The sequence below is a fragment of the Aspergillus viridinutans genome (genome assembly GCF_018404265.1).
Source record: "Aspergillus viridinutans IFM 47045 DNA, scaffold_3, whole genome shotgun sequence".
NCBI lineage: Eukaryota > Fungi > Ascomycota > Eurotiomycetes > Eurotiales > Aspergillaceae > Aspergillus > Aspergillus viridinutans.
In genome coordinates, this window is record NW_025091219.1 from 2627858 (window position 1) to 2646359 (window position 18502).

The 18502-nt window shown below is 48.4% G+C and overlaps 5 protein-coding genes across 5 annotated transcripts; 2 read left to right on the top strand and 3 right to left on the bottom strand.

Moving 5' to 3' along the window:
• Positions 1 to 2579: 2579 nt before the first annotated feature.
• On the top strand, positions 2580 to 4153 carry nsdD (GATA-type sexual development transcription factor NsdD; the record flags this gene model as incomplete). Its single annotated transcript, XM_043269048.1, has 3 exons — positions 2580 to 3383; positions 3455 to 3784; positions 3941 to 4153. 3 exons carry the CDS (start codon positions 2580 to 2582, stop codon positions 4151 to 4153), a joined length of 1347 nt encoding a protein of 448 aa, XP_043124983.1.
• A 5793-nt stretch (positions 4154 to 9946) lies between these two features.
• Positions 9947 to 11789, bottom strand: Aspvir_005839 (carboxylesterase/lipase family protein; the record flags this gene model as incomplete). Its single annotated transcript, XM_043269049.1, has 3 exons — positions 9947 to 11223; positions 11281 to 11467; positions 11523 to 11789. 3 exons carry the CDS (start codon positions 11787 to 11789, stop codon positions 9947 to 9949), a joined length of 1731 nt encoding a protein of 576 aa, XP_043124984.1.
• Positions 11790 to 13486: 1697 nt separating this feature from the next.
• Positions 13487 to 13963, top strand: Aspvir_005840 (uncharacterized protein; the record flags this gene model as incomplete). The annotated part of the gene is made up of 1 exon (XM_043269050.1): positions 13487 to 13963. The coding sequence occupies one exon, from the start codon at positions 13487 to 13489 to the stop codon at positions 13961 to 13963; it is 477 nt and encodes a 158-aa protein (XP_043124985.1).
• Positions 13964 to 14227: 264 nt separating this feature from the next.
• Positions 14228 to 16589, bottom strand: Aspvir_005841 (glutamate--cysteine ligase; the record flags this gene model as incomplete). The annotated part of the gene is made up of 7 exons (XM_043269051.1): positions 14228 to 15229; positions 15287 to 15872; positions 15928 to 16053; positions 16112 to 16254; positions 16316 to 16381; positions 16456 to 16528; positions 16579 to 16589. 7 exons carry the CDS (start codon positions 16587 to 16589, stop codon positions 14228 to 14230), a joined length of 2007 nt encoding a protein of 668 aa, XP_043124986.1.
• Positions 16590 to 17761: 1172 nt separating this feature from the next.
• Positions 17762 to 18209, bottom strand: Aspvir_005842 (NADH dehydrogenase [ubiquinone] 1 beta subcomplex subunit 7; the record flags this gene model as incomplete). Its single annotated transcript, XM_043269052.1, has 3 exons — positions 17762 to 17866; positions 17946 to 18070; positions 18158 to 18209. 3 exons carry the CDS (start codon positions 18207 to 18209, stop codon positions 17762 to 17764), a joined length of 282 nt encoding a protein of 93 aa, XP_043124987.1.
• Positions 18210 to 18502: the final 293 nt, after the last annotated feature.

An 18502-nucleotide genomic window follows, 5' to 3' on the forward strand; every position in this document is an offset into this window, starting at 1 on the left:
TCTTCCGGACAGTTCCAGTACGTCTTTGAATTTGAAATACTTCGTAACATGAACACATCTATTCTCTTGCCTTCGAGGCCTTCTGATGGGTACTTATTCTTAAAACAATAATAATGATAATGGGTGATTTTCTGTTATATTAGTGATGGTGGTAATTAGCAGACCACAGGGTGAATGAGAATTTATAGAAGGCAACTCGAAATTTCTTCAGATATTTCCTCGATAGTATGTATTGAAATCGTTTTACAATGGTAACAGAAACAATGAGCTTAAAAAAAGAGGCAAGATCTAGCTAAGATAGAAGATGAGTGAACCAAGGCAGTGGAGATCTGCAAATCAATAAGAAATTAATAAATAAATATAAAAAAAAAAAATTAAGGAAAAAAAAAAAATCAAAAAATTATATTGGAGAAAATCAAAAGGAAAATGGAAAATGGGAAAAAAAGGAAAAAGTAGAGGAGAAAATGTACTCCGCGGAGGGCCCAAGAGGCCAAAGAGAGCAGCCCCTTGTCATCAGCCCCACCCAGATATCCGCTCATCACCAATATTGACCCAACAACTTACTCCACACTCTTTCGTCGAAGATCCGCAGTTCGCAGCTTGTAAACCTTCTGTAATTCGCCGTAACTTTAAACAGGTCACAGCTGAGTACTCGACAATCTGGCAGGTGTAGGCTACGGTGTCCGATCTCAAGTAAAGGGTCCTCTGAAATCTGCTTGGCTATCTGTCCTTTCAAATGGTAACAGTAAATACTATTTCCGCCTCTAAGCTTATCCGGCCTGTCGATGATTTGACGTACCTAGGTAGTCTTCAGTAGCTTCCGCTTGAATGGACCCTTCCATATCTCCTGTGCGGGCCTGCCTGTGGCTGTCTTGTAATTGTCTTAATTCCGAAGCAGAAATCTAGGTACATACATAGTCTGCTAAGGCGTTAAGTACCTTAGTGAAGTGGTGCCCCGTACCTAGTTAGTAACTCAGGTACTAGTCCACAGTAGTAGCCTGTAGTGGGAGAAGTAATAATAATGAGGATATTAGAAAAGAAATTGTCGATTTATTATTATTTTGTTTTTCACTTTATCTCCGTTAATAATAATAAATAATATTATTCTAGAATTATAATTATAGTCATAGCTAATCTCTCCCTCCTCCGATGCTGGTTCTTCTTTGATCTTATTCTAGTAATTATTTAGCTTCTTGCCTCTTGACTCTCTTCTTCTCTACCAACCTTTCCTAAGATCCTGCATATCATCCTCGCTCTTCGAACTCTTCTGCTTGAAGCAAGACTTCAGATTTCGGGAGAAGTCCTTTCGAACTGAACCCGCTTGCGCTTCTTCCTGTCGTCTCTCCCATCCCTCAGCCTCTATCCATACCGATTACTTGCTTTTCCCCCAAAATCGCGCTTCTGCTTCCCCGTCAATAATTTCCTCCGTCGTTTATCTGAGTTTGACGCATACCTAAGTTGTCATTTGGAGAGACAAAGAAACAGGCCAACGTTTCCTATTACACGCGACGCATTCATTCATTATCCCTTGCATCAACAGCGCCGCCCGCACCTCCCGCCCGCAACTCACACCACTATTGTCGAGATCGAAAGAGAACAAAACACAAATATTTGACAGCTGGAAGTTTATTTCTATTTTTTTACCCACGCAAATTTATCTTTGGACAGATGACACTCTGAAACACAAGAACGGCTGTTCTGATCTGATCCGTTCGTCGCGCGCTTCGGATGATTGCCGTATCCTTGATTCCTCCACCCAGAATTGTGAGAGGATCAGTCCTATTTGACAATCGCGCCCACTTCTAACCGCATCGCATCTTCCGTGGGCTACTTGATCCCTACCTGCGCCACTCCACTCTTCTTACATCGGAGTTTGATCCCAAGCTTTTCCTGTGAATCGAAGTTGTCAAGAGTCCAGGCTTTCATTCTTAGGGACACCTTACGATCTTCTAACTCCAAATTTGCCTGGTTCACTCTCCCCACACAACCGCCAACCAACTCAAACAACCTGATAAAGAAAGGTGGCACCTCCTCTCTTCGTCAACGTATTCGTCGCACCATCTTCCCTTAGGCAAGCAAAAGGGGATAGTGTTCAGGTACTACGATTTCAGGAAGAGGACGACTGCACATCCCTCGAGGACCTTACTCGAACGTCGAATCTTGCCGCAGGACCGCCTAACGCTCTCCAGCCCCTCATCACTACACCAACGCGCCGAACCGCCCTGCCGATCGACCAAACGTTGCGATCCTCTTAATAGTTGATTGAAATTCGCCGGGCGGCAGCGGCCAGTAGCGGGAATTTGGAGTGGATGAGCCGGAGCACTCAAAGTGACATTCAGGCGTAATGGGGTCATTAGAGGCAACTCATAGACAGAGGTCAGTCTTGCCCCTTTTCCGTCCCATCATGCGCTCCGAGCCGATCATGAAGGAAGCATTCGCTGATGATATTTACTGACTGTGAATTTGCTGCATCTAGGGACCATCTACCAACCATAAGTTTCTTCACAAAGGACGGGTCTGGGTATCCCTCGAGAAATTCGACGATCTCATCACCAACACCCCTCGTTAGCCCGACAACCATGTATCCCAGCCAACCTTCACCTTACTCCTATCAGCCTCCTGCGGCTAGCGCACCTCCACAGCCCGGATACATCTCTCCTCCAGATTCGAGGCGGGCACTCGAGGAAGAAAAGGAGAAACAGTTGCAACCACAGAGACAATCACTCCCTTCAATTCACGAGGCGTTAAGGAATGATAGCCCTTTACCATACCCTGCTCCACCTACATCGGGTCCTCCGCCGCAAGCTCATCCCGCTCCTCCACATGCTCTCGTCGGTCGATCAGCAGGAGATGGTCCGGCCGGACCCCCCAACCCGTTCTCAAATGGAGCGCCAGCAGGCCCATACATGCGCGAACCTGCTTATTCTCAGCTGCAAACGGAGGCTTCGCGGTCAAGCCTCGCATCTATCACCACACAGGAATCGAGAAATCCCTCATTACAGTCGCTCAACTCGAGCAAATCACCTACCCACAGTGCCAAGACTGGCTTGACTTCGATCGCGGGCTCGCAGACGGGATCCGGGTACGAATACAGTGCTCCTACTTCGGCGGGGAGTATTGCCTCACCAAATGGATACACCGCATATTCGCAGCCGTTCACTTTTCAGTCACAACCTCCACCAAACGCACCGACATACCCTCTATCCCATCATGACACTAGACCCTATGCGGGAACGCCCTGGAGACCTGGCGCGCCAGAACCACCACGTGTCGAGGAATTGAAAAATGGGCTGGCGGGGCGTCCTGCGGTTCCGGTACAACCTCAAGGCGACTCTGCCAAGCGCCACTTGGACATCTACGAAGTGGAGACCTCACTTAACGAGGTATGTGTTTTCATTGCAAGGAACATGTTTTCCGGCGTTGTTCGCTAGATTACTGATGGACTCTGGATTAGATCGCCGAAGTGAGTTCGCGGACCTTGGACTTTTCCCGGCACTATGCTACCAGAGCGCACCAGACTCAGCGGTCTGGGCCCATGTTGGGGACTTTGCCTTCCCTCCACGAAATTGAAGACATGATCAATCTGCAACGTCGGAATCAGGATGCTTTGATGCGGATACGAACCGCTGTTTTGAACCAGGAGCATGCCTTGGCGGAGCAGATGGCTCAAAGAAAAGCTTTTAACGCCGGTGGAGTCCATGATAGTGACCATATGGCAATGTACCAAGAAGATTTCAAGGGTAGTGGCGGATTTGCCGGGCCGGATACCAAAAAGCGACGAGGGGTAGGTTCTACTCTGTACTGTGCTTATTTGCTCACCCCTTTCCTTTGGCTGCTGGCACTATCGTTGCAGCGAGTCTCGGGCTTTTCCATTGTTTTCCAGAGCGTCATTTCCCGACTGGACAAAGATTATTGCCGAGCTAACCAAGCATCATTATAGAAAGCCGCCCCTCCTGGTCGTTGCCACAGCTGCAACCGAGCCGAAACTCCAGAATGGCGTCGTGGTCCAGATGGCGCTCGAACATTGTGCAATGCCTGTGGCCTACACTATGCCAAATTGACGCGCAAGATGGGCGCCAGCAAGGCTGCATCCCTGGGCTCGAATCTGAAGCCCAAAGCCGCTCTCGATCCTGCACCTCCCGGTACCCGATAATCACGTGCCTTCTTTTTATTTTCTACTTTCATTTTTATTTTTTCTCTTCCCTTCTCCCTTTTTCTCATAATTTCCTTGTACTTTGTGGCGTTAAAAAGGCATTGGGGTTAGAAGTGCCAGGCGTTCTGTGTCCCAAAGTTTTGTTTGGATCACGAGCTCTTGCATCTTGGTCCTTCTCTGGATGTCACGGCCAGAATGTTTTTACTTTGCGGATGGGTCATGCTCACTTGACCATCCGACAGTGGGCCTCGTTCATCTCCTCCTATTATTGATTTTGTTTTTGGAATTACCCTTTCTTAATACCCCTCGCACGTTATAAGACAGCTCCCAGGATAGACTATCTTCTTCTGTACTGGGCGATTATCGACTACTAGTTGATCTAAGATGTCTTTGTTCCCCTGCGTGGCATCGTGTACCTGATCTACTTTTGTTTTGCAACTCTATACCCCAGCTTCGAGCTTCGACCCATGAACTCATCACTCCAACCGTATGCCTACTGTCTGGGAAGGTGTTGATCTATGGTTCTACTCACTAGATTCGAGAAGATGTTAATCAATAAAACACGGATGACAACCATGTGTCGTGTGCCACTCGTCTCAGATACATCTGCTTGGCGAATTGTCTTTGTATACTCCGTACATACCATTAGCGCATCTTCTGTATCATGCGAAGCAAGACCCACTTGGCAGCCTCGCCACGATCAAGGAGAGGAAGGAAAAAGAAAAAGGAAATAAATGAATAATAAAAATTTGGAAGTATGGAAACTACCAGAAAAGCAGAACCAAGCAATTGCCAGTTAGTACTCTGTATCTGTAGACTGGACGTTACACTGTTAATCTCCGACACGAGGTAGTCTAGCACTCGCTAAATTACTTCACATCACTGAGGCAACAGCCATAATACATTCCATAGCATTACAGAGTACAGCCTTTGTCTCAGACTCCGACATTCGGGATACAGGCGCTACTCCGCACAGGGTGAAGTACATATGAACATATTTCGAGAGTCGCTCTCTGGCCTGTGCCTCGTCACGGGATACCTCATGACGTGCAAGGCTCAGGAGGTGAACTCTGAATAGATTCATCGGGCTAATGAGACTAGTCGTCTAGTGACTGTCTAGCGCGCATCGGACGCATGGGCCTCCAGATAGACTTTGTCATAGCGCAGGATGTGTGCCGCATGGCTTTGGATAGAGTTTTATTACTAGAATTCGATTCCATGGCGTACGTAGCGTCGCTGGTAAGTTGCAGGTATCTAGGAGATTTGCCATCGCACATCGTGGTTGTGTATTCGTAGGTCGGAAGTACTGCATAGGTACTTATGATGATGTTGATATAGGAGAAAGGGCTGGATCTTGGATGACTGAAAGCGGTATAGTGTGTGCCAGCCAGACCCTGAAGAGGAATCTTACGGTGTACTGTAAAATCATCCAATCACCGAGCGTCGAATCCCGAAATCGCGCTAGAACCCACCAGAACCACCTCCGTGGGTCTCATATCGTCGATTTTAATTAAACATCAATAATGTTACGGAACTCCCGTAGTCGCGGTGACCAAAGAGGGTCGACTCTTTTCTTGGATTTACCGATTAATAGAGTATGGCAGACATATTTGAGTTTTGACTTGCATATGCTTCCAGCTGCAAATACAGGCTGCTGGTGTGTGGCCGACATGCCTGTACTGCGAAAATGTATTTATGTAACCAGAAGGTTCGGCCCATGTTTTTTTAAAATACCGAGTGAAACACTGCCTACCTGTATCCAGCCTAGTGTTTCGATCGAATCGCATCGCATCGGATCGGATCTCAGGATCTCATCTCATCTCATCTCACCTGATCTAATCTCATCTCCAATCTTGCATGGGTCATCAGACTGCTTTTTACGACAAAGGATTTTTTGGCTGCGCCACTGCGAGACTATTGAGTGTTCCCCTGACTTCAAAACGGAAGGTGAGTATCGCAAATCCTCTCACCGCACAATCTGACAATTACAAATCGGCGGCCCTGTTCAACGCTATGGCGATGTGGTGTAACCTAATTTCAGCTAGTGTCTCGTAGGTCGAGTTCGGTCGTTGCTGCTTATCCCGGACAACTCCGCTGCAGCCTGGGAAGGATTTATGAGAGAGATTGACAGACGGGATACATAGAATTTCGATGGTTTCCTTATGGCCTAGTCTAGAAGGGGGCAGTGTAATCTATAAGGTACCGTCCCGCTTGACCCAAAGGTTACGGATTGCTTACATTTGCTTCTCGAGATTTCAGATTCGGATCTCCGCGGCATCTGACTATTATCTCTCCGGTCACTCGGCATAGGACTAGAGTAACTCGAAAAATAATGCTTTCAAATGTTAGAGAATTATTTGTCGGGGACCCATAAACACTGGTCTTCCACATTTGGTACGGTACTATCGGCGACCACGCGGAAACGTGAAGGAAAAAAGATGTCACCGATCTCCGGCCGAGCACGTACAAAAAATACGCACGACCCAGTCCCTCGGTGCCAGGGAGCGGTGTGCTCAAACTTCCGAGTCCAATCTATGGTACTGTACTCTGCTCAGTCTGGTAATAATCATGATTAAAATTCAAGTTTGTATGCCATATGGAGTATGTACTTGGGTGATCTGTGTTTCTATTCCACGAGGCACGTATGTCCAAGGTTTACTGCAGAAAGTACTCCATATTCCATTTTTGGCCAGGCAGGTCTTTTACAGTACTCCATGCTATTCTGGTATTTGTATATCGACGAATGGAGCCCACGCCTACAGTAAAGAAGATCCAAGATACGACCATCTCTTTCTAGAAAGGTACCGCCATAGCTGGAAGACTAGGACGGCCCAAATTCCAGATCCGAGACTCTTCCTGCCGTGTTTGGCTGGGAGTCGTCGGTGTCGAACCTAGATTCCCGTTCCCGGTCTGTTGTCCTGATTGGGAAATGGTTGATTGTTGAGGGATGGGATATTGAACTTGGCTGGATGTTGCTAGTTTGTCCCTAGACTCGGATTGATTCTAACGGGTAAGGAGTGATGTACAGCCAACAGATGAATACGGTAGTATTGTACCTACATGTAGCTATGTGCATAGGTTCATTCTGTACGGAGTATTTCATGGTTTAGAGCCTGTAGGTAGATCATTATAAGTCATAGTTGTACCTCATGCAATCATCTGACCCCTGATGGTCAAAAGTGTTGGTCTCCATCCATGCAGTCGGAGTAGTCGATCCTGTGTTATCTTGGTTGCTTTTGTCCTGGACTCTTGACCTTAAATGGTCAAGTAGCTATGAAGAGTCAGTGACCCACTACACATGTGTGTCGTTTTCTGATTGCTCGGTGGTGATACCCGGAGATCAATGGGTCCCGAACGGGTAGTCAGATGGAATCCGAAGAATCACTTCGCTTAAGGAGAGGAGGGTAGCTTCTGCTGAAGTTACCTCATGGGGACTAGATATCATCACCATGTTGGCATGCTCTCCAAACTCAGCCTACCTATTCCGTATACCATTTCCATACTATCGGATCGTTACCGGACATTCGGTCCAATAAGTGAAAAGGAAGCTCCAGATAGTGCCCAAGTAAGGTTTGTTTGGAGCATGAAATGGATCTATGTCTTGCTCCGATCTCTATCCACCCTACGTTGGGATCATGGGCTTGAAACGCTTCCTTTGTATTAATCAGCGGGCAATAATATGCGCTAATAGATCAGCAGATAGGGCAGTGATGATTACTCACGTTACACAGCAGCACGATGGTTTGGTTTGTACTAATGAGTCGCTATTATGCGCTTACAACGCCAGATCGGCGTCCTCCACCCAACGATTTTCATCGCTTGCATCCGAATTTCTGGTCAATAGTCATGCCGGAAGCAAGGAGATATTTGCCCAAATCGACACCACCTGACTGGTCAATGCACCTTTTTCCTGCTACAGCCTGCACGCCTAGATCTGTAGATGGGTAATACAGGATGCGGATCTATGCGGATGCAGATCTCTGGCAAATCCTTATGGATACTGTTCACTACGTCTGCGTGCAAACCGCCCAAATAGGTAAGGATGTCCCCCGTACCTATGTGCTCAGCTACAGTGAGACTCGGGGCCTCCTAAGACCCGGAAAAGAGAGTGGATCATGGCATGCATGACGTCCTGCCCAACTGAGTTAAGCGAGACAAATTATCGGTAGTACCTGAGTAGATGATCTTGCTTGTCTAGAAATGGACAGGCTCGATGAGGCTTGAGGCTTATTTGCAATACCTTCTGCATATATTTCAAATTCCTCAGGGCGTGCGGCTGGTTGGGCGGCGACGGCCAATCTGCAGATAGAAGATCCAGGCCATGCAAGGCTACGGCTTAGCGGCATTTGATCGATCCACGAACCCCTATTGTTGTACTGGGTACCAACCATGGATACTCGATGCTTGGTAGAACACTCTTCTTGACGGTATCACATCGCAGACTTGCCTTCAAACTACCGGAGAATGCAAGGTCGAATGCGTCCTTGGAGCTTAGAACAACCAACAAAGCAGTGGCCGAAGCGGGATGGATCAGGGATCGATCTGGAATGCTCAGATCCGTTCCAATTCTTCCCTAGCCGTTCACGCATTGAATACTACCGTAGTCTATTGTCTATAGTTCCATATAGACCCTATATTCAACTATTATGTTCCTCATCTATTGTTGAAGGCATGCGTTCATTAATATCTATGTATACCTGTCCTTTGTCTTTTATTAGTACTCACCTGAGCAGTTATTTGTACAAGTAATCATCATCATCTCATAGCTAAACTGCAGGAAAGGAGATTTAGGAAGCTAAACCCGAAAAGGTAATTCCTCGCTTCTCTACTAATGTAAGCAATTATTCAGCATTCTCCACCGTATCTCCGCTCATCTATGATCGATGGTTGGTCGGAAGTATTGACCGGCATAGCTAGCATCAAGACATGCGTACTGTCCAGATCATGCAGAAAGAATGTCCCAGTGGTCCGCAGATATTTCCAAGTAAACGGAAGGTTTTTGGGAAAACCTTTATTCTAGGAGATTAATGTGCGGGTGCAAACATGGCTCGTCCGAATATCAGCATGTACCTTTCTTCCATATAAGGAAAGGTGGTAAAGAAGGTAATGCCTGCCCGTCTAAGGTAAGATACTGGCATTTCCTGGCATAGATACCCCGTAACTTTCGTATGGCTTTAGGATCATGTACATAGGATATCGATTCTCAGTAAGGCTCTTATGCAGGGGATACATGACAGTTGTCATTTCTTATAATTATCATTGTTCTTGTTATATTTTCTGTGTAGGTCCGAGTATTTATCAGTATCAAATGTGCGTTGGAATCGAAAAGTTCAACAATTGTACTCTGTAGTTGCAGCCAGGCTTTGATAGAGCAGTCATTGGGCCAGCTTTCAGAGTTTTGACATGGCGTAGTGGAGCAGTCTGCCCTTGCATACCGTTGTAGACGTACAAGGGTGAATTTACGTTCCTTGTTCAGAGGTGTGTTATTGAGTTGTTAATCTGGACATCCTATCTAGAAGATGCGCAGTCATAATGGCGTGAAGCTGACTGGGGAAATTGGACCTAACAGAATTTGGTGATGTCGGTGTTGTCGACGAAAGCTGGATATGTTTACAGAGGGTACGCGCTAAGTCTTATGAAAAGTTCTTGTTCTTGCAGATATATATCATGTCCGATACGTTCTATTTACAACAGTAGCTACAACATTAGCAGCACCCAAACTTATCACGGCATTGCATCTCCGCTACAACCAGAGAGATGCTTTGTGATGCTCAAGGCACATGATGGCTGTAATCATCGCCCATACGCATCAGCCTTGGAGTTGATATAGTCAATCCCCTTCTTCCGCCATGTGTCGGGCTCCATGTGGCTCGTCACGTTGGCATCGAAGAGCACGTCGACGGGGTTTCTTCTGCCGTACGGATCCCAGTGCACCGGCGAGTTCTGGATACCCGAGTTTGGATCCAAGTCGTGGATGAATGAAGCCCACATACTCGTCATCAGCTTGCTGAGCTGCTTGTACGACTCAGGCGTGCCGTCGAACGGTTTACCACTATGATAGCCAAGTCCCTCGATGTTGTTGAAAACAAACGCCACCTCCTCAAAGTGGGTGGCTCCCATGAGTAGAGGAACGTCTGCTGCGTGGACATTGAATCGGTAGCAGTACGCCGGCGTTGATGTCTCTGTCCACGCTTCACATTGTCGGCGGCGGTTGGCGTGCATCATCATATCCCCTGCGTAGGCAGATGTACGTCGCCATTGGTAGCCCATGGATGGCACACGTTCGGATCCGAGATACTCAGGGATACCTTGGGACGGGTCGTCAGGATAGAGCCGTAGGAGTTGCTTTGCTACTGGAGCGGGGAGCTTGATTGACCCTCCATATTTGGCATCTATCTTGACCGTCAGCCTGGTCTCCAGCGATAAACACGAAAAGCGCTCCAACAAACCTGTGAGGTACTCGTAGAATTGCTCCGTGGTATTGATCCCAGAGGGACCAAACGCTGACCCCTCGTCCGTGTTCGTACCAGCAATGATGGGGACTTTGACATATTTGTGTTCCTTCAAGAGGACACTGCCGCGATTCGGGATGAAATCTCCGTCAACCACAGGTGCAAATCTATAGTTCGGTAAGCCGCCAGTGCCGTTGAGAGCAGCATTCAACGTCTCAAATGGCACTTCATGCAGACATTGCAGCGTATCTTCAGCGTTTGAGCACTGGACTTTCGATACAAGATCATCGTACAAGCCTTGGAACACTGTGTAGCTGGCTGGACTGACGGATATTGAACCACCAGATTCCATAATAGCTCCGCGGAAGAGACCATCATCTCTGCCGTCGTATGCTGTGAGATGATAGCCAACAGACATTCCTCCAGCGGACTCCCCCCAGATGGTGACTTTGGTCGGGTCACCTCCGAACGCCGCAATATTCTCTTGGATCCATTGAAGCGCCAGTCTTTGGTCTCTGAGCCCGATATTAGTGTTCCCACTGTCAACGACCTCCTGAGAACTCAAGAAGCCCCATGCAGAGAGACGGTAGTTGAGCGACACGGCGATGAAGGGTTTACCTTAACTCGTAAGCATCTTGAAAGATTGCCTTATTTGTGCCTGGACATATGGCTTACCAATCTCATACGAGTTTGCAACGATAGCAGACATGTTGTAGCGCTGGTCAGAGCCTGAACCCATGTAGAATCCACCCCCGTGGATCCAGACACCAACAGGCAGCTTCGAGTTCTCATCGACCGACGAACCGCGGATGACGTTTAGGGTGAGACAAGCTTCAGACATCGGATACCAGATGGAGTCCGACTACTTCTAATCAGCTTGCCTAACTTCTCTGCCAAAGAGTGAGGAGTTGACTTACGCCGTATCCAACACAGATATCCGAGTACTCCTTTGCATCGCGCTCCCCGTCCCAGCTCTCATTCAAGGATTGGGGAACTTTGAATCGCAAATTTCCCACAGGCTGCTGGGCATACGGCATGCCTAAAAAGAAATCTTGCTGGTAATTCGCATTTCTCACCCCAACGTAGGTACCATTTCGGACATGGACCTTGGGATTGGAGACGCTGCTCGGTGCAGCATTCCCCACAGCCCAGAGGGCAAAGAAGGAAGCAGCCAGAAGTTTCATTCTGAAGGCTCAAAACTCGCTATTTGGGACTTGCACCATTTCCTCCCCCGCGGAAGATTCGGCTTCATTGTCTTATATAGGCTGGTACCCATTGTAGTGGCGCAAAGAAAAAAGCGCGAAAGACGCTACCGCTTCTTGCAAAGCTGGATTTTCGGTGATTGTTGATCTTCATGCCGTGCCTCGATTCCGTCAGTAGGCCGTCAGTAGGCTCCCATACATACTCTGCATAACAACGAGTCATGGAATTTGCGGGGTTCTGAAGAGTGTGGGGATCCCACAAATCCACCCCGGCCCTTCTGCCTAGAAGAGCAAAGATCATCATCTCCATTGCGGAGAATATGACCTCGTGGGGGCAAAATTGGGCCTAGGAAACGAGAAATAGACTAAGTCATGATGCTCAGGCTATTGCACGCGGCTCGGCAATGTGCCGAAGAATAGCCGTTGCTCCCACGCTCAAGACATGAGAAATGGGGATGTAAGACATCGCAAGCCGAGAACTATTGCCGGACAAGAGTATTCATGGATTATTAAGCTCTGACAAAAGTTTACTGAATAGTTACGAGTCAGGGAGGTTGTCATCAGGTGGAGTCGTCGGCCTCAGAACCATTAGAAGTTAAGAATATGAAGTGGAGTAAAGGTGACCGGTAACATATGGTCTCGGGGGATGGCCATCTMACTGATGACAGCGGTGTTGATACGATGATAGAGAGTAATGTAGATGGGTGCAAGACAGCAGGAGTCTTCCAAGAAGAAAAAAGCAAGAAATGGCTGGCTGCACCCTAACCATAGACCACAGGTGCCGACGGAGTAGGGGGAAGCCAAGCCAACGACAAGACTCTAGTCTTGCTCCAGCTCAATACACTTATCTTGCTGGCAGCGAAAACCTCGACTGGCACTCCCAGGAGCACTGAAGCGAAGGTTCTATACGGGATGCAATCATTATTCTGTATTGTCGTACAAGGAGTCAATGAATCCTTCCGCGCATCTTACTCTGCAGGTTACATTTTTCGATGTGTCCAGTTCCAAATCTGGTCGTCTAGGACGGAAAGTATCCGACATAAGGTCTATATGGCAACGAACGCTGGCTAACATGGCCAAGAAGCTGAGCACTCCTCCTGGAGGCTGTCGGGGAATGCAACGCAATCATCGTGCTCGTGTTGCCTCCTGGTCTTGACCAGGTTACACAGTCTGAGGCAACCTTTCAAGCCGCATTCAATCTTCATGTGCCTCTGCCGTTCGGCGGTTAAACGGGTCACACTTGTCAGACGGTAAAAACTTGATGCAGCTTGCAGTGTAACGGTGACACATCCAACGCGTTCTGTAAACGTCTTTCCAATGCGGTGGTGACGAGATCTGTCAGCGCCATGTTCGTGGATTGCGACGGATGCTCTAGCGTGTGACAATCCTTCTCGAAGAGAGATACCTCGATCAAACATGTGTCGACTGCTCCCTCAAGCATAAACAGCAGGATCAATCTAGCTCTGCACTTCCAAGATATAGACCCTCTCAACGGGAACCTGCATGTGAAATGGCTGATGGAACAGCTACGGGGATGTCGACCTTCGATCAAATGAAGGACTTCCCCCGGAACCGGCAGCTTTTTGCCATTCACTGGCACAGAAGCACACAGCGCAAGCGAAAAAAAAAGCTCTTTTTATTTCTGCAACCGCACCTCCAATCAACTCCACAAGTCCACAATGTGCTGGGCACTATCAAACCCACCTCAGCGACAATCGGATGTCTCAATCCCAACCACCTGCAATCTGACAGAGGAGGTCGACGCAATCATCGCAGTGACAAAGGGTTTCCTCTCCGCCTTGGAAACAAAGTCTCGCGATGACTTCGACAAGTACTGCGTCAAGGCAGGAGGAATGGCGCTCTGGCCACCGCCGCCCAGCGTGCCACGATTTTGCACGATTGGCGCCTTTGTCGAGCACATTTCCAAGATCAAGGACGACATCGACGAGCGCATCTGGGACCCTGAAGTGAAGGTGCACGAGTCGGCGAATCTAGCGGCTGTGTGGGCCCCGTTCAGGGCGAAGATCAATGGGGTTGTGGACCATGTGGGTGTCGAACTGTTCGTCCTCCATAGGATTAATGGGGAATGGAAGGTGACTGGTCTGGCTGATTCGTGTCGACGGCCAACGGAGGATGAGAAAACTGCACTGGCCTGAGATCAGTTTGGCTCCACACATGATCGGTTTCGAGGAACGAAATGCTCGGATGCTTGTAAGCAATTCTGCAGAGAAAGTCCAGGACTAAAAGTGCAAGGGGGAGAACTGGAAATGGTCTGGATATCAAAGACGGTTTTGCATAAGTCTTGTACTGGGACACCAAGTAACGCAAGAGAATGCTATCTATAGCTGAATGATATTATCCACCCAATGCCAGGTCTGTGAAACAAATCTCATCACTAGATGATGCAAATGCTTTCAATCTTATTGGCCCCTGAGTAATTGCCACCCGACACTCCCATCCCTGCCTTCCTTTACGGTCATCTCTTCCACAGCTTTCACAAGGTCGTAGCAGATCTCTGAAGACACCACGCTATCCTGCTTATACGAAGGATGAGAGGCAACGAACTCACGAATCCACCGGGCCCCTGTCCAGATAGTTCCGTTTGCTCGTTTCCTGATGAAGTCAAGGTAGGTAGCTAAGGAACACCGAGTCTCCACGTCCACATTAACGCTATTCAAGTACGATTCAACGAGTGGAATGAGCCCCGGAAATGATCCATCAGCAGAGCCATTGACAATGTCATCAATGGTCATAAGGTCGTATTCCAAATCCACTGGTCCAAGTGGAGGTGACGGAGGGGGTGTATTGTAGGCAGAAGAAGTGGCCGATGAGGCCTCGCTGGCGCTGGTCGAACGATGACTTGGTCTGGGAGCACGGCGGGAGAAAGGATCTTTGCGGAAATAGAACTTCCGGTCCAGCACAGCATTGCGCGCATGAGCTGTCTCCATGTTCTCGGCGGTTCGCTGAATCGGTATGTAGAAGTTAAGGTCGAAGCTGAGAATGGCACGAGTGACGAGAACAATAAAGATACTGAAAGCCGCATTCTCAAAGTCCGTCATTTGAATCTCCATTGAACGGAATTCGACACGCCAGCCAATGTCAGCCTTGTCCGGTGGTGGCGGCTTGAAGCGCATGTGCTGCCAGTTAGTAGACTGCAAGTTCTCAAAGTGGTCGGCCTTGTTCAAATCCAGCTCGTCCAGATCCTCTGAGAAGATGACCAAGGGGTCACGGATGAAAAGGTGGGCAAAATGCGTCGCCAACAAATCATCCATGCCACCCTCAATAAGTCGTTTCTTGATGTCTTCATCCACGATCAGTTCAGGATCCAGGTACTCCTTGCGCAGCCTGGGGTCCTGGGAGATGTAGGTGGAGTTGGATGCGTATCGAGACTTAGGGATCCTCCATCTATCATTCTTCAGAGGCTGGTATCTTTGTTAATTTCCATTGCGTCGAAAGGAAGGGGATGCAAGATTCCTTACAAGTTCGCCAAGCTCTTCCCGCGTCCTATCGTCAACAGCATTCCCGATTTGATTCCACCGAACGTCAGTATCGACGAGGAATCCCTTGTATATTGGTGTTGCAGCCGTAAGAGCCAGTAGAATGGGTCCCAGCGGGCTAAGCTGGTCATACAGTTTTCTCCCTTCCGTTATATTTTTTGCTTGAAATGTGATCTGAAGACAGCAACTGCCCATTCCAAACGCCATCGCATCCATATAGACATGGCCTTCCTTTGCTGCTCCATTTCGAACATCATCATCCTCAGGCCAATTGTGAAGATCATAGTTAACGGTGGGGTCCTTGAAAGGCACTGGGGTGTTCTTGTCCACGAATACTGGCACATTCAACTCGACCTTCCGGCCCCTTCTCGATCTGATATTTGCTGCCAATGTTGGGAATCTGATATGCGGATTAGCAATTTCATCGGGGACAAACTGCGAGCGCAGTGCTGGGCCAGATGGAGGATAGTAAGGCTGAATGTAATCATCCTTCGTTCCTAGACGAGGAAACGTGGTAAGTGTGATGGGGACCTCATTTGGCGCCATGTGAGACTGCGCAATCTCCCGCCTGAACCGTACAGTTAGTGACCGTAAATACATCTTGATGGCAATAGCAAACGCACCTCCATTTCATATTCGATTCCACTTTCAAAAGATCCTTGAAGTCGATACCCCACGGCCTCCCCGGAGTAGCCTCTAGCATAAAGCGGCCGAACTCGGGATGGAAATGAGGAGGTTCTTCGCCCTCACTAAGTTGCTGGGTATTAGGCAGATCCGATAATAAGGCACATGACCGAAATAGCTTACTGTTCTTTACCATGTGCCGGACCAGAGCGCTTCTCCTTCCACAATGCCTCGTCTCTGGCCAAGGATTTGAGAATCTCAGCTTGAGCCAGAGACAATCGCGCCTTTTTAGCCTCGTCATCGACAGCTACCACAAGGTACTCGACCTGATTCCGTGTGAGCCATTAGGCCAGAAAGAGCAATCAACTCGACGGAAGAGCAATCTACCTCGTCACCCCAGAGCAGGGCATCACGTTCTTTCCCTTTGGCTCTATTCCAGATAGCCAGTAATTGCTGTCCGTTATGTCAGTAACAGCCCCGGCATCCCATGTCGCAAGGACAGAGAACATTGACTTCAAGGGTCTGACCTCGATTCCCCATTTCCGTACTTGATCGGAACGTTTCTTGGCCTCCTCCCACTCAAGTGCTGTTCCAAGTGCTCTTAAGCTAACATTAGCACCAGATTATGCGCATCGTCACTCTTGACATACAGTAAACCCATCGTATCATGAAAGACCCAACCAAAGCGGTCAAGCTGAGGACAAATCCGAGAACCCGACAGAGGAGGCGGAAATCCCTGGCAGTCTAGACCTCGAATGAAGGCGGGCCCAGCGAGTAAGGTACAACCAATGTCCGTGGCAAGTGATGCAAAGTATCTAAGGTACGCAGTAACAGGAGAAGAAGAAGTGAGATTATCTGATCATCACAGAAGTGATAGTTGGACTTTATCTGCTTTTTCGTGCCGAAGCTTCGGTGGCCGGGATCAATCGCCTATTGGCGTAAACCTTTCCACTGGCATAGTAGTGCGGGAGGATTTTTCGTTCCCGCGGGGCAGCAGAAATCGGAATAGTCACTTAGGTAAAAACCATATTGTTGCTGATAAGGCGGCGGAAACTGCGCGAAGAAGATTTATAAGCAACCTGGAAATGTTCCAAAGCGCGGAGATATCGGGATCATGTGATTACGTCTGTGGTACGTAACAGGGCTTATTTTTCGAAGCAAACAACTAGGACATACACGGTTTTGTAGCTTACTATCGACCGTCAATGAGTTGTTGAAGACATCTGAACTTCGCGATGATGCAGATGCGATTTAGGTAGCCTGCCATGGATGATAAGTTGTCTATATGGCCTTGCTCTAATGCAACTTCGGAATTGACATCCAGGCAGAGCTGAAAACTGACTTCTTCTTTATGCTACTCGAAGAAAGACTGTTTACTGGGAGGGTGAGGCTGTCCTCGCCGAATGGTATGACACATCGAGACTGCCCCGAGATCAGCGCAACCATGAGCCGCTCGGAAATGGCCATATTTCGAACAGAACTCCTGGCACAACAGGAGGATAGACAGGAAGCGGGGACGGATGCATATACGAGAGCACCAAGAGCTAGTTCTGCTGGAAAGCAGATTTGCTGACAAATACCAAGGGCCAACAGCACCAGCCACCTTTTGGAGTTGACTGACCAACTCAACATCGTGTAAAGGTATGTAGTCCCTGCAGAAAGCGCCTCCATGGATCAACCGGGCTTAGGTGGTCATTGGCATAGTCTCGGCAACTTTATTGCGAAGAAAGATCCCAACGCCAGTCAGTGCATGGACAAATAGCCTCATAATCTTTATTATGTACATAGTCGGTTCCTCCGTTCATTTCGAGTGCACAGTTGGTCTCTGACAAATCAGTTGCTCCGGGCACCATTCTTCGCGGCTCGCAGCTCATCCATCTTGGCGACGCGCTTCTTGAATTCCTCGTATTGGCACTTCTCGTAGCTGTGTCTCTCATCCTGTAGCAGAGGTTCAAGGGTTAGTTGCTGCCGGAAAGCCCTAAATCAAGTACTGGGACGCAAAGCACAGTTGTAATACCTCGCATTTCCAAGGAAGGTAGTACTCCTGCTGTCGGCAACGGTTCAATGGGATCAGAAGGTGCGCACAGGAGTCTCGGTACGGAAGGGGAAGACGAGCATCGGACATTTCTTGACGGGAAGCGACTATCTCAATGAGTTAGCAGTCATTGCAGATATCAATGCTTCGGCGTCCGATTTCAGGATTCGAATGCCAATGGCACCAAAACATACCAGTGTTATCCCCAAGCCCAACGGCGCTCTTCACTGACTCCACGACAGTCATTTTGATGGACAAAAGTAATGCAGGATATCGTGTGGTTGAAGGATAAGCGACCGAGCAGCGATGTTTGCACCTCTCTTGCTGGCATCCATTGCTGTTCCTTCGTTTCCGCGATACGGTCAGGTGATACCACGTGATATACACACCGCAATGGGACTAGCGCATCTCCGAACCACTTTACGCGGTTCTTTCCTCCCAAGCGCGTCTTCGCTAGCCAGCCTTCAAAGCATCGCGTCTCTGGGATGTCACTGACTGTTCAACGAGCCACTGGTGGCTAATACTTCGTTTTTTCGTCT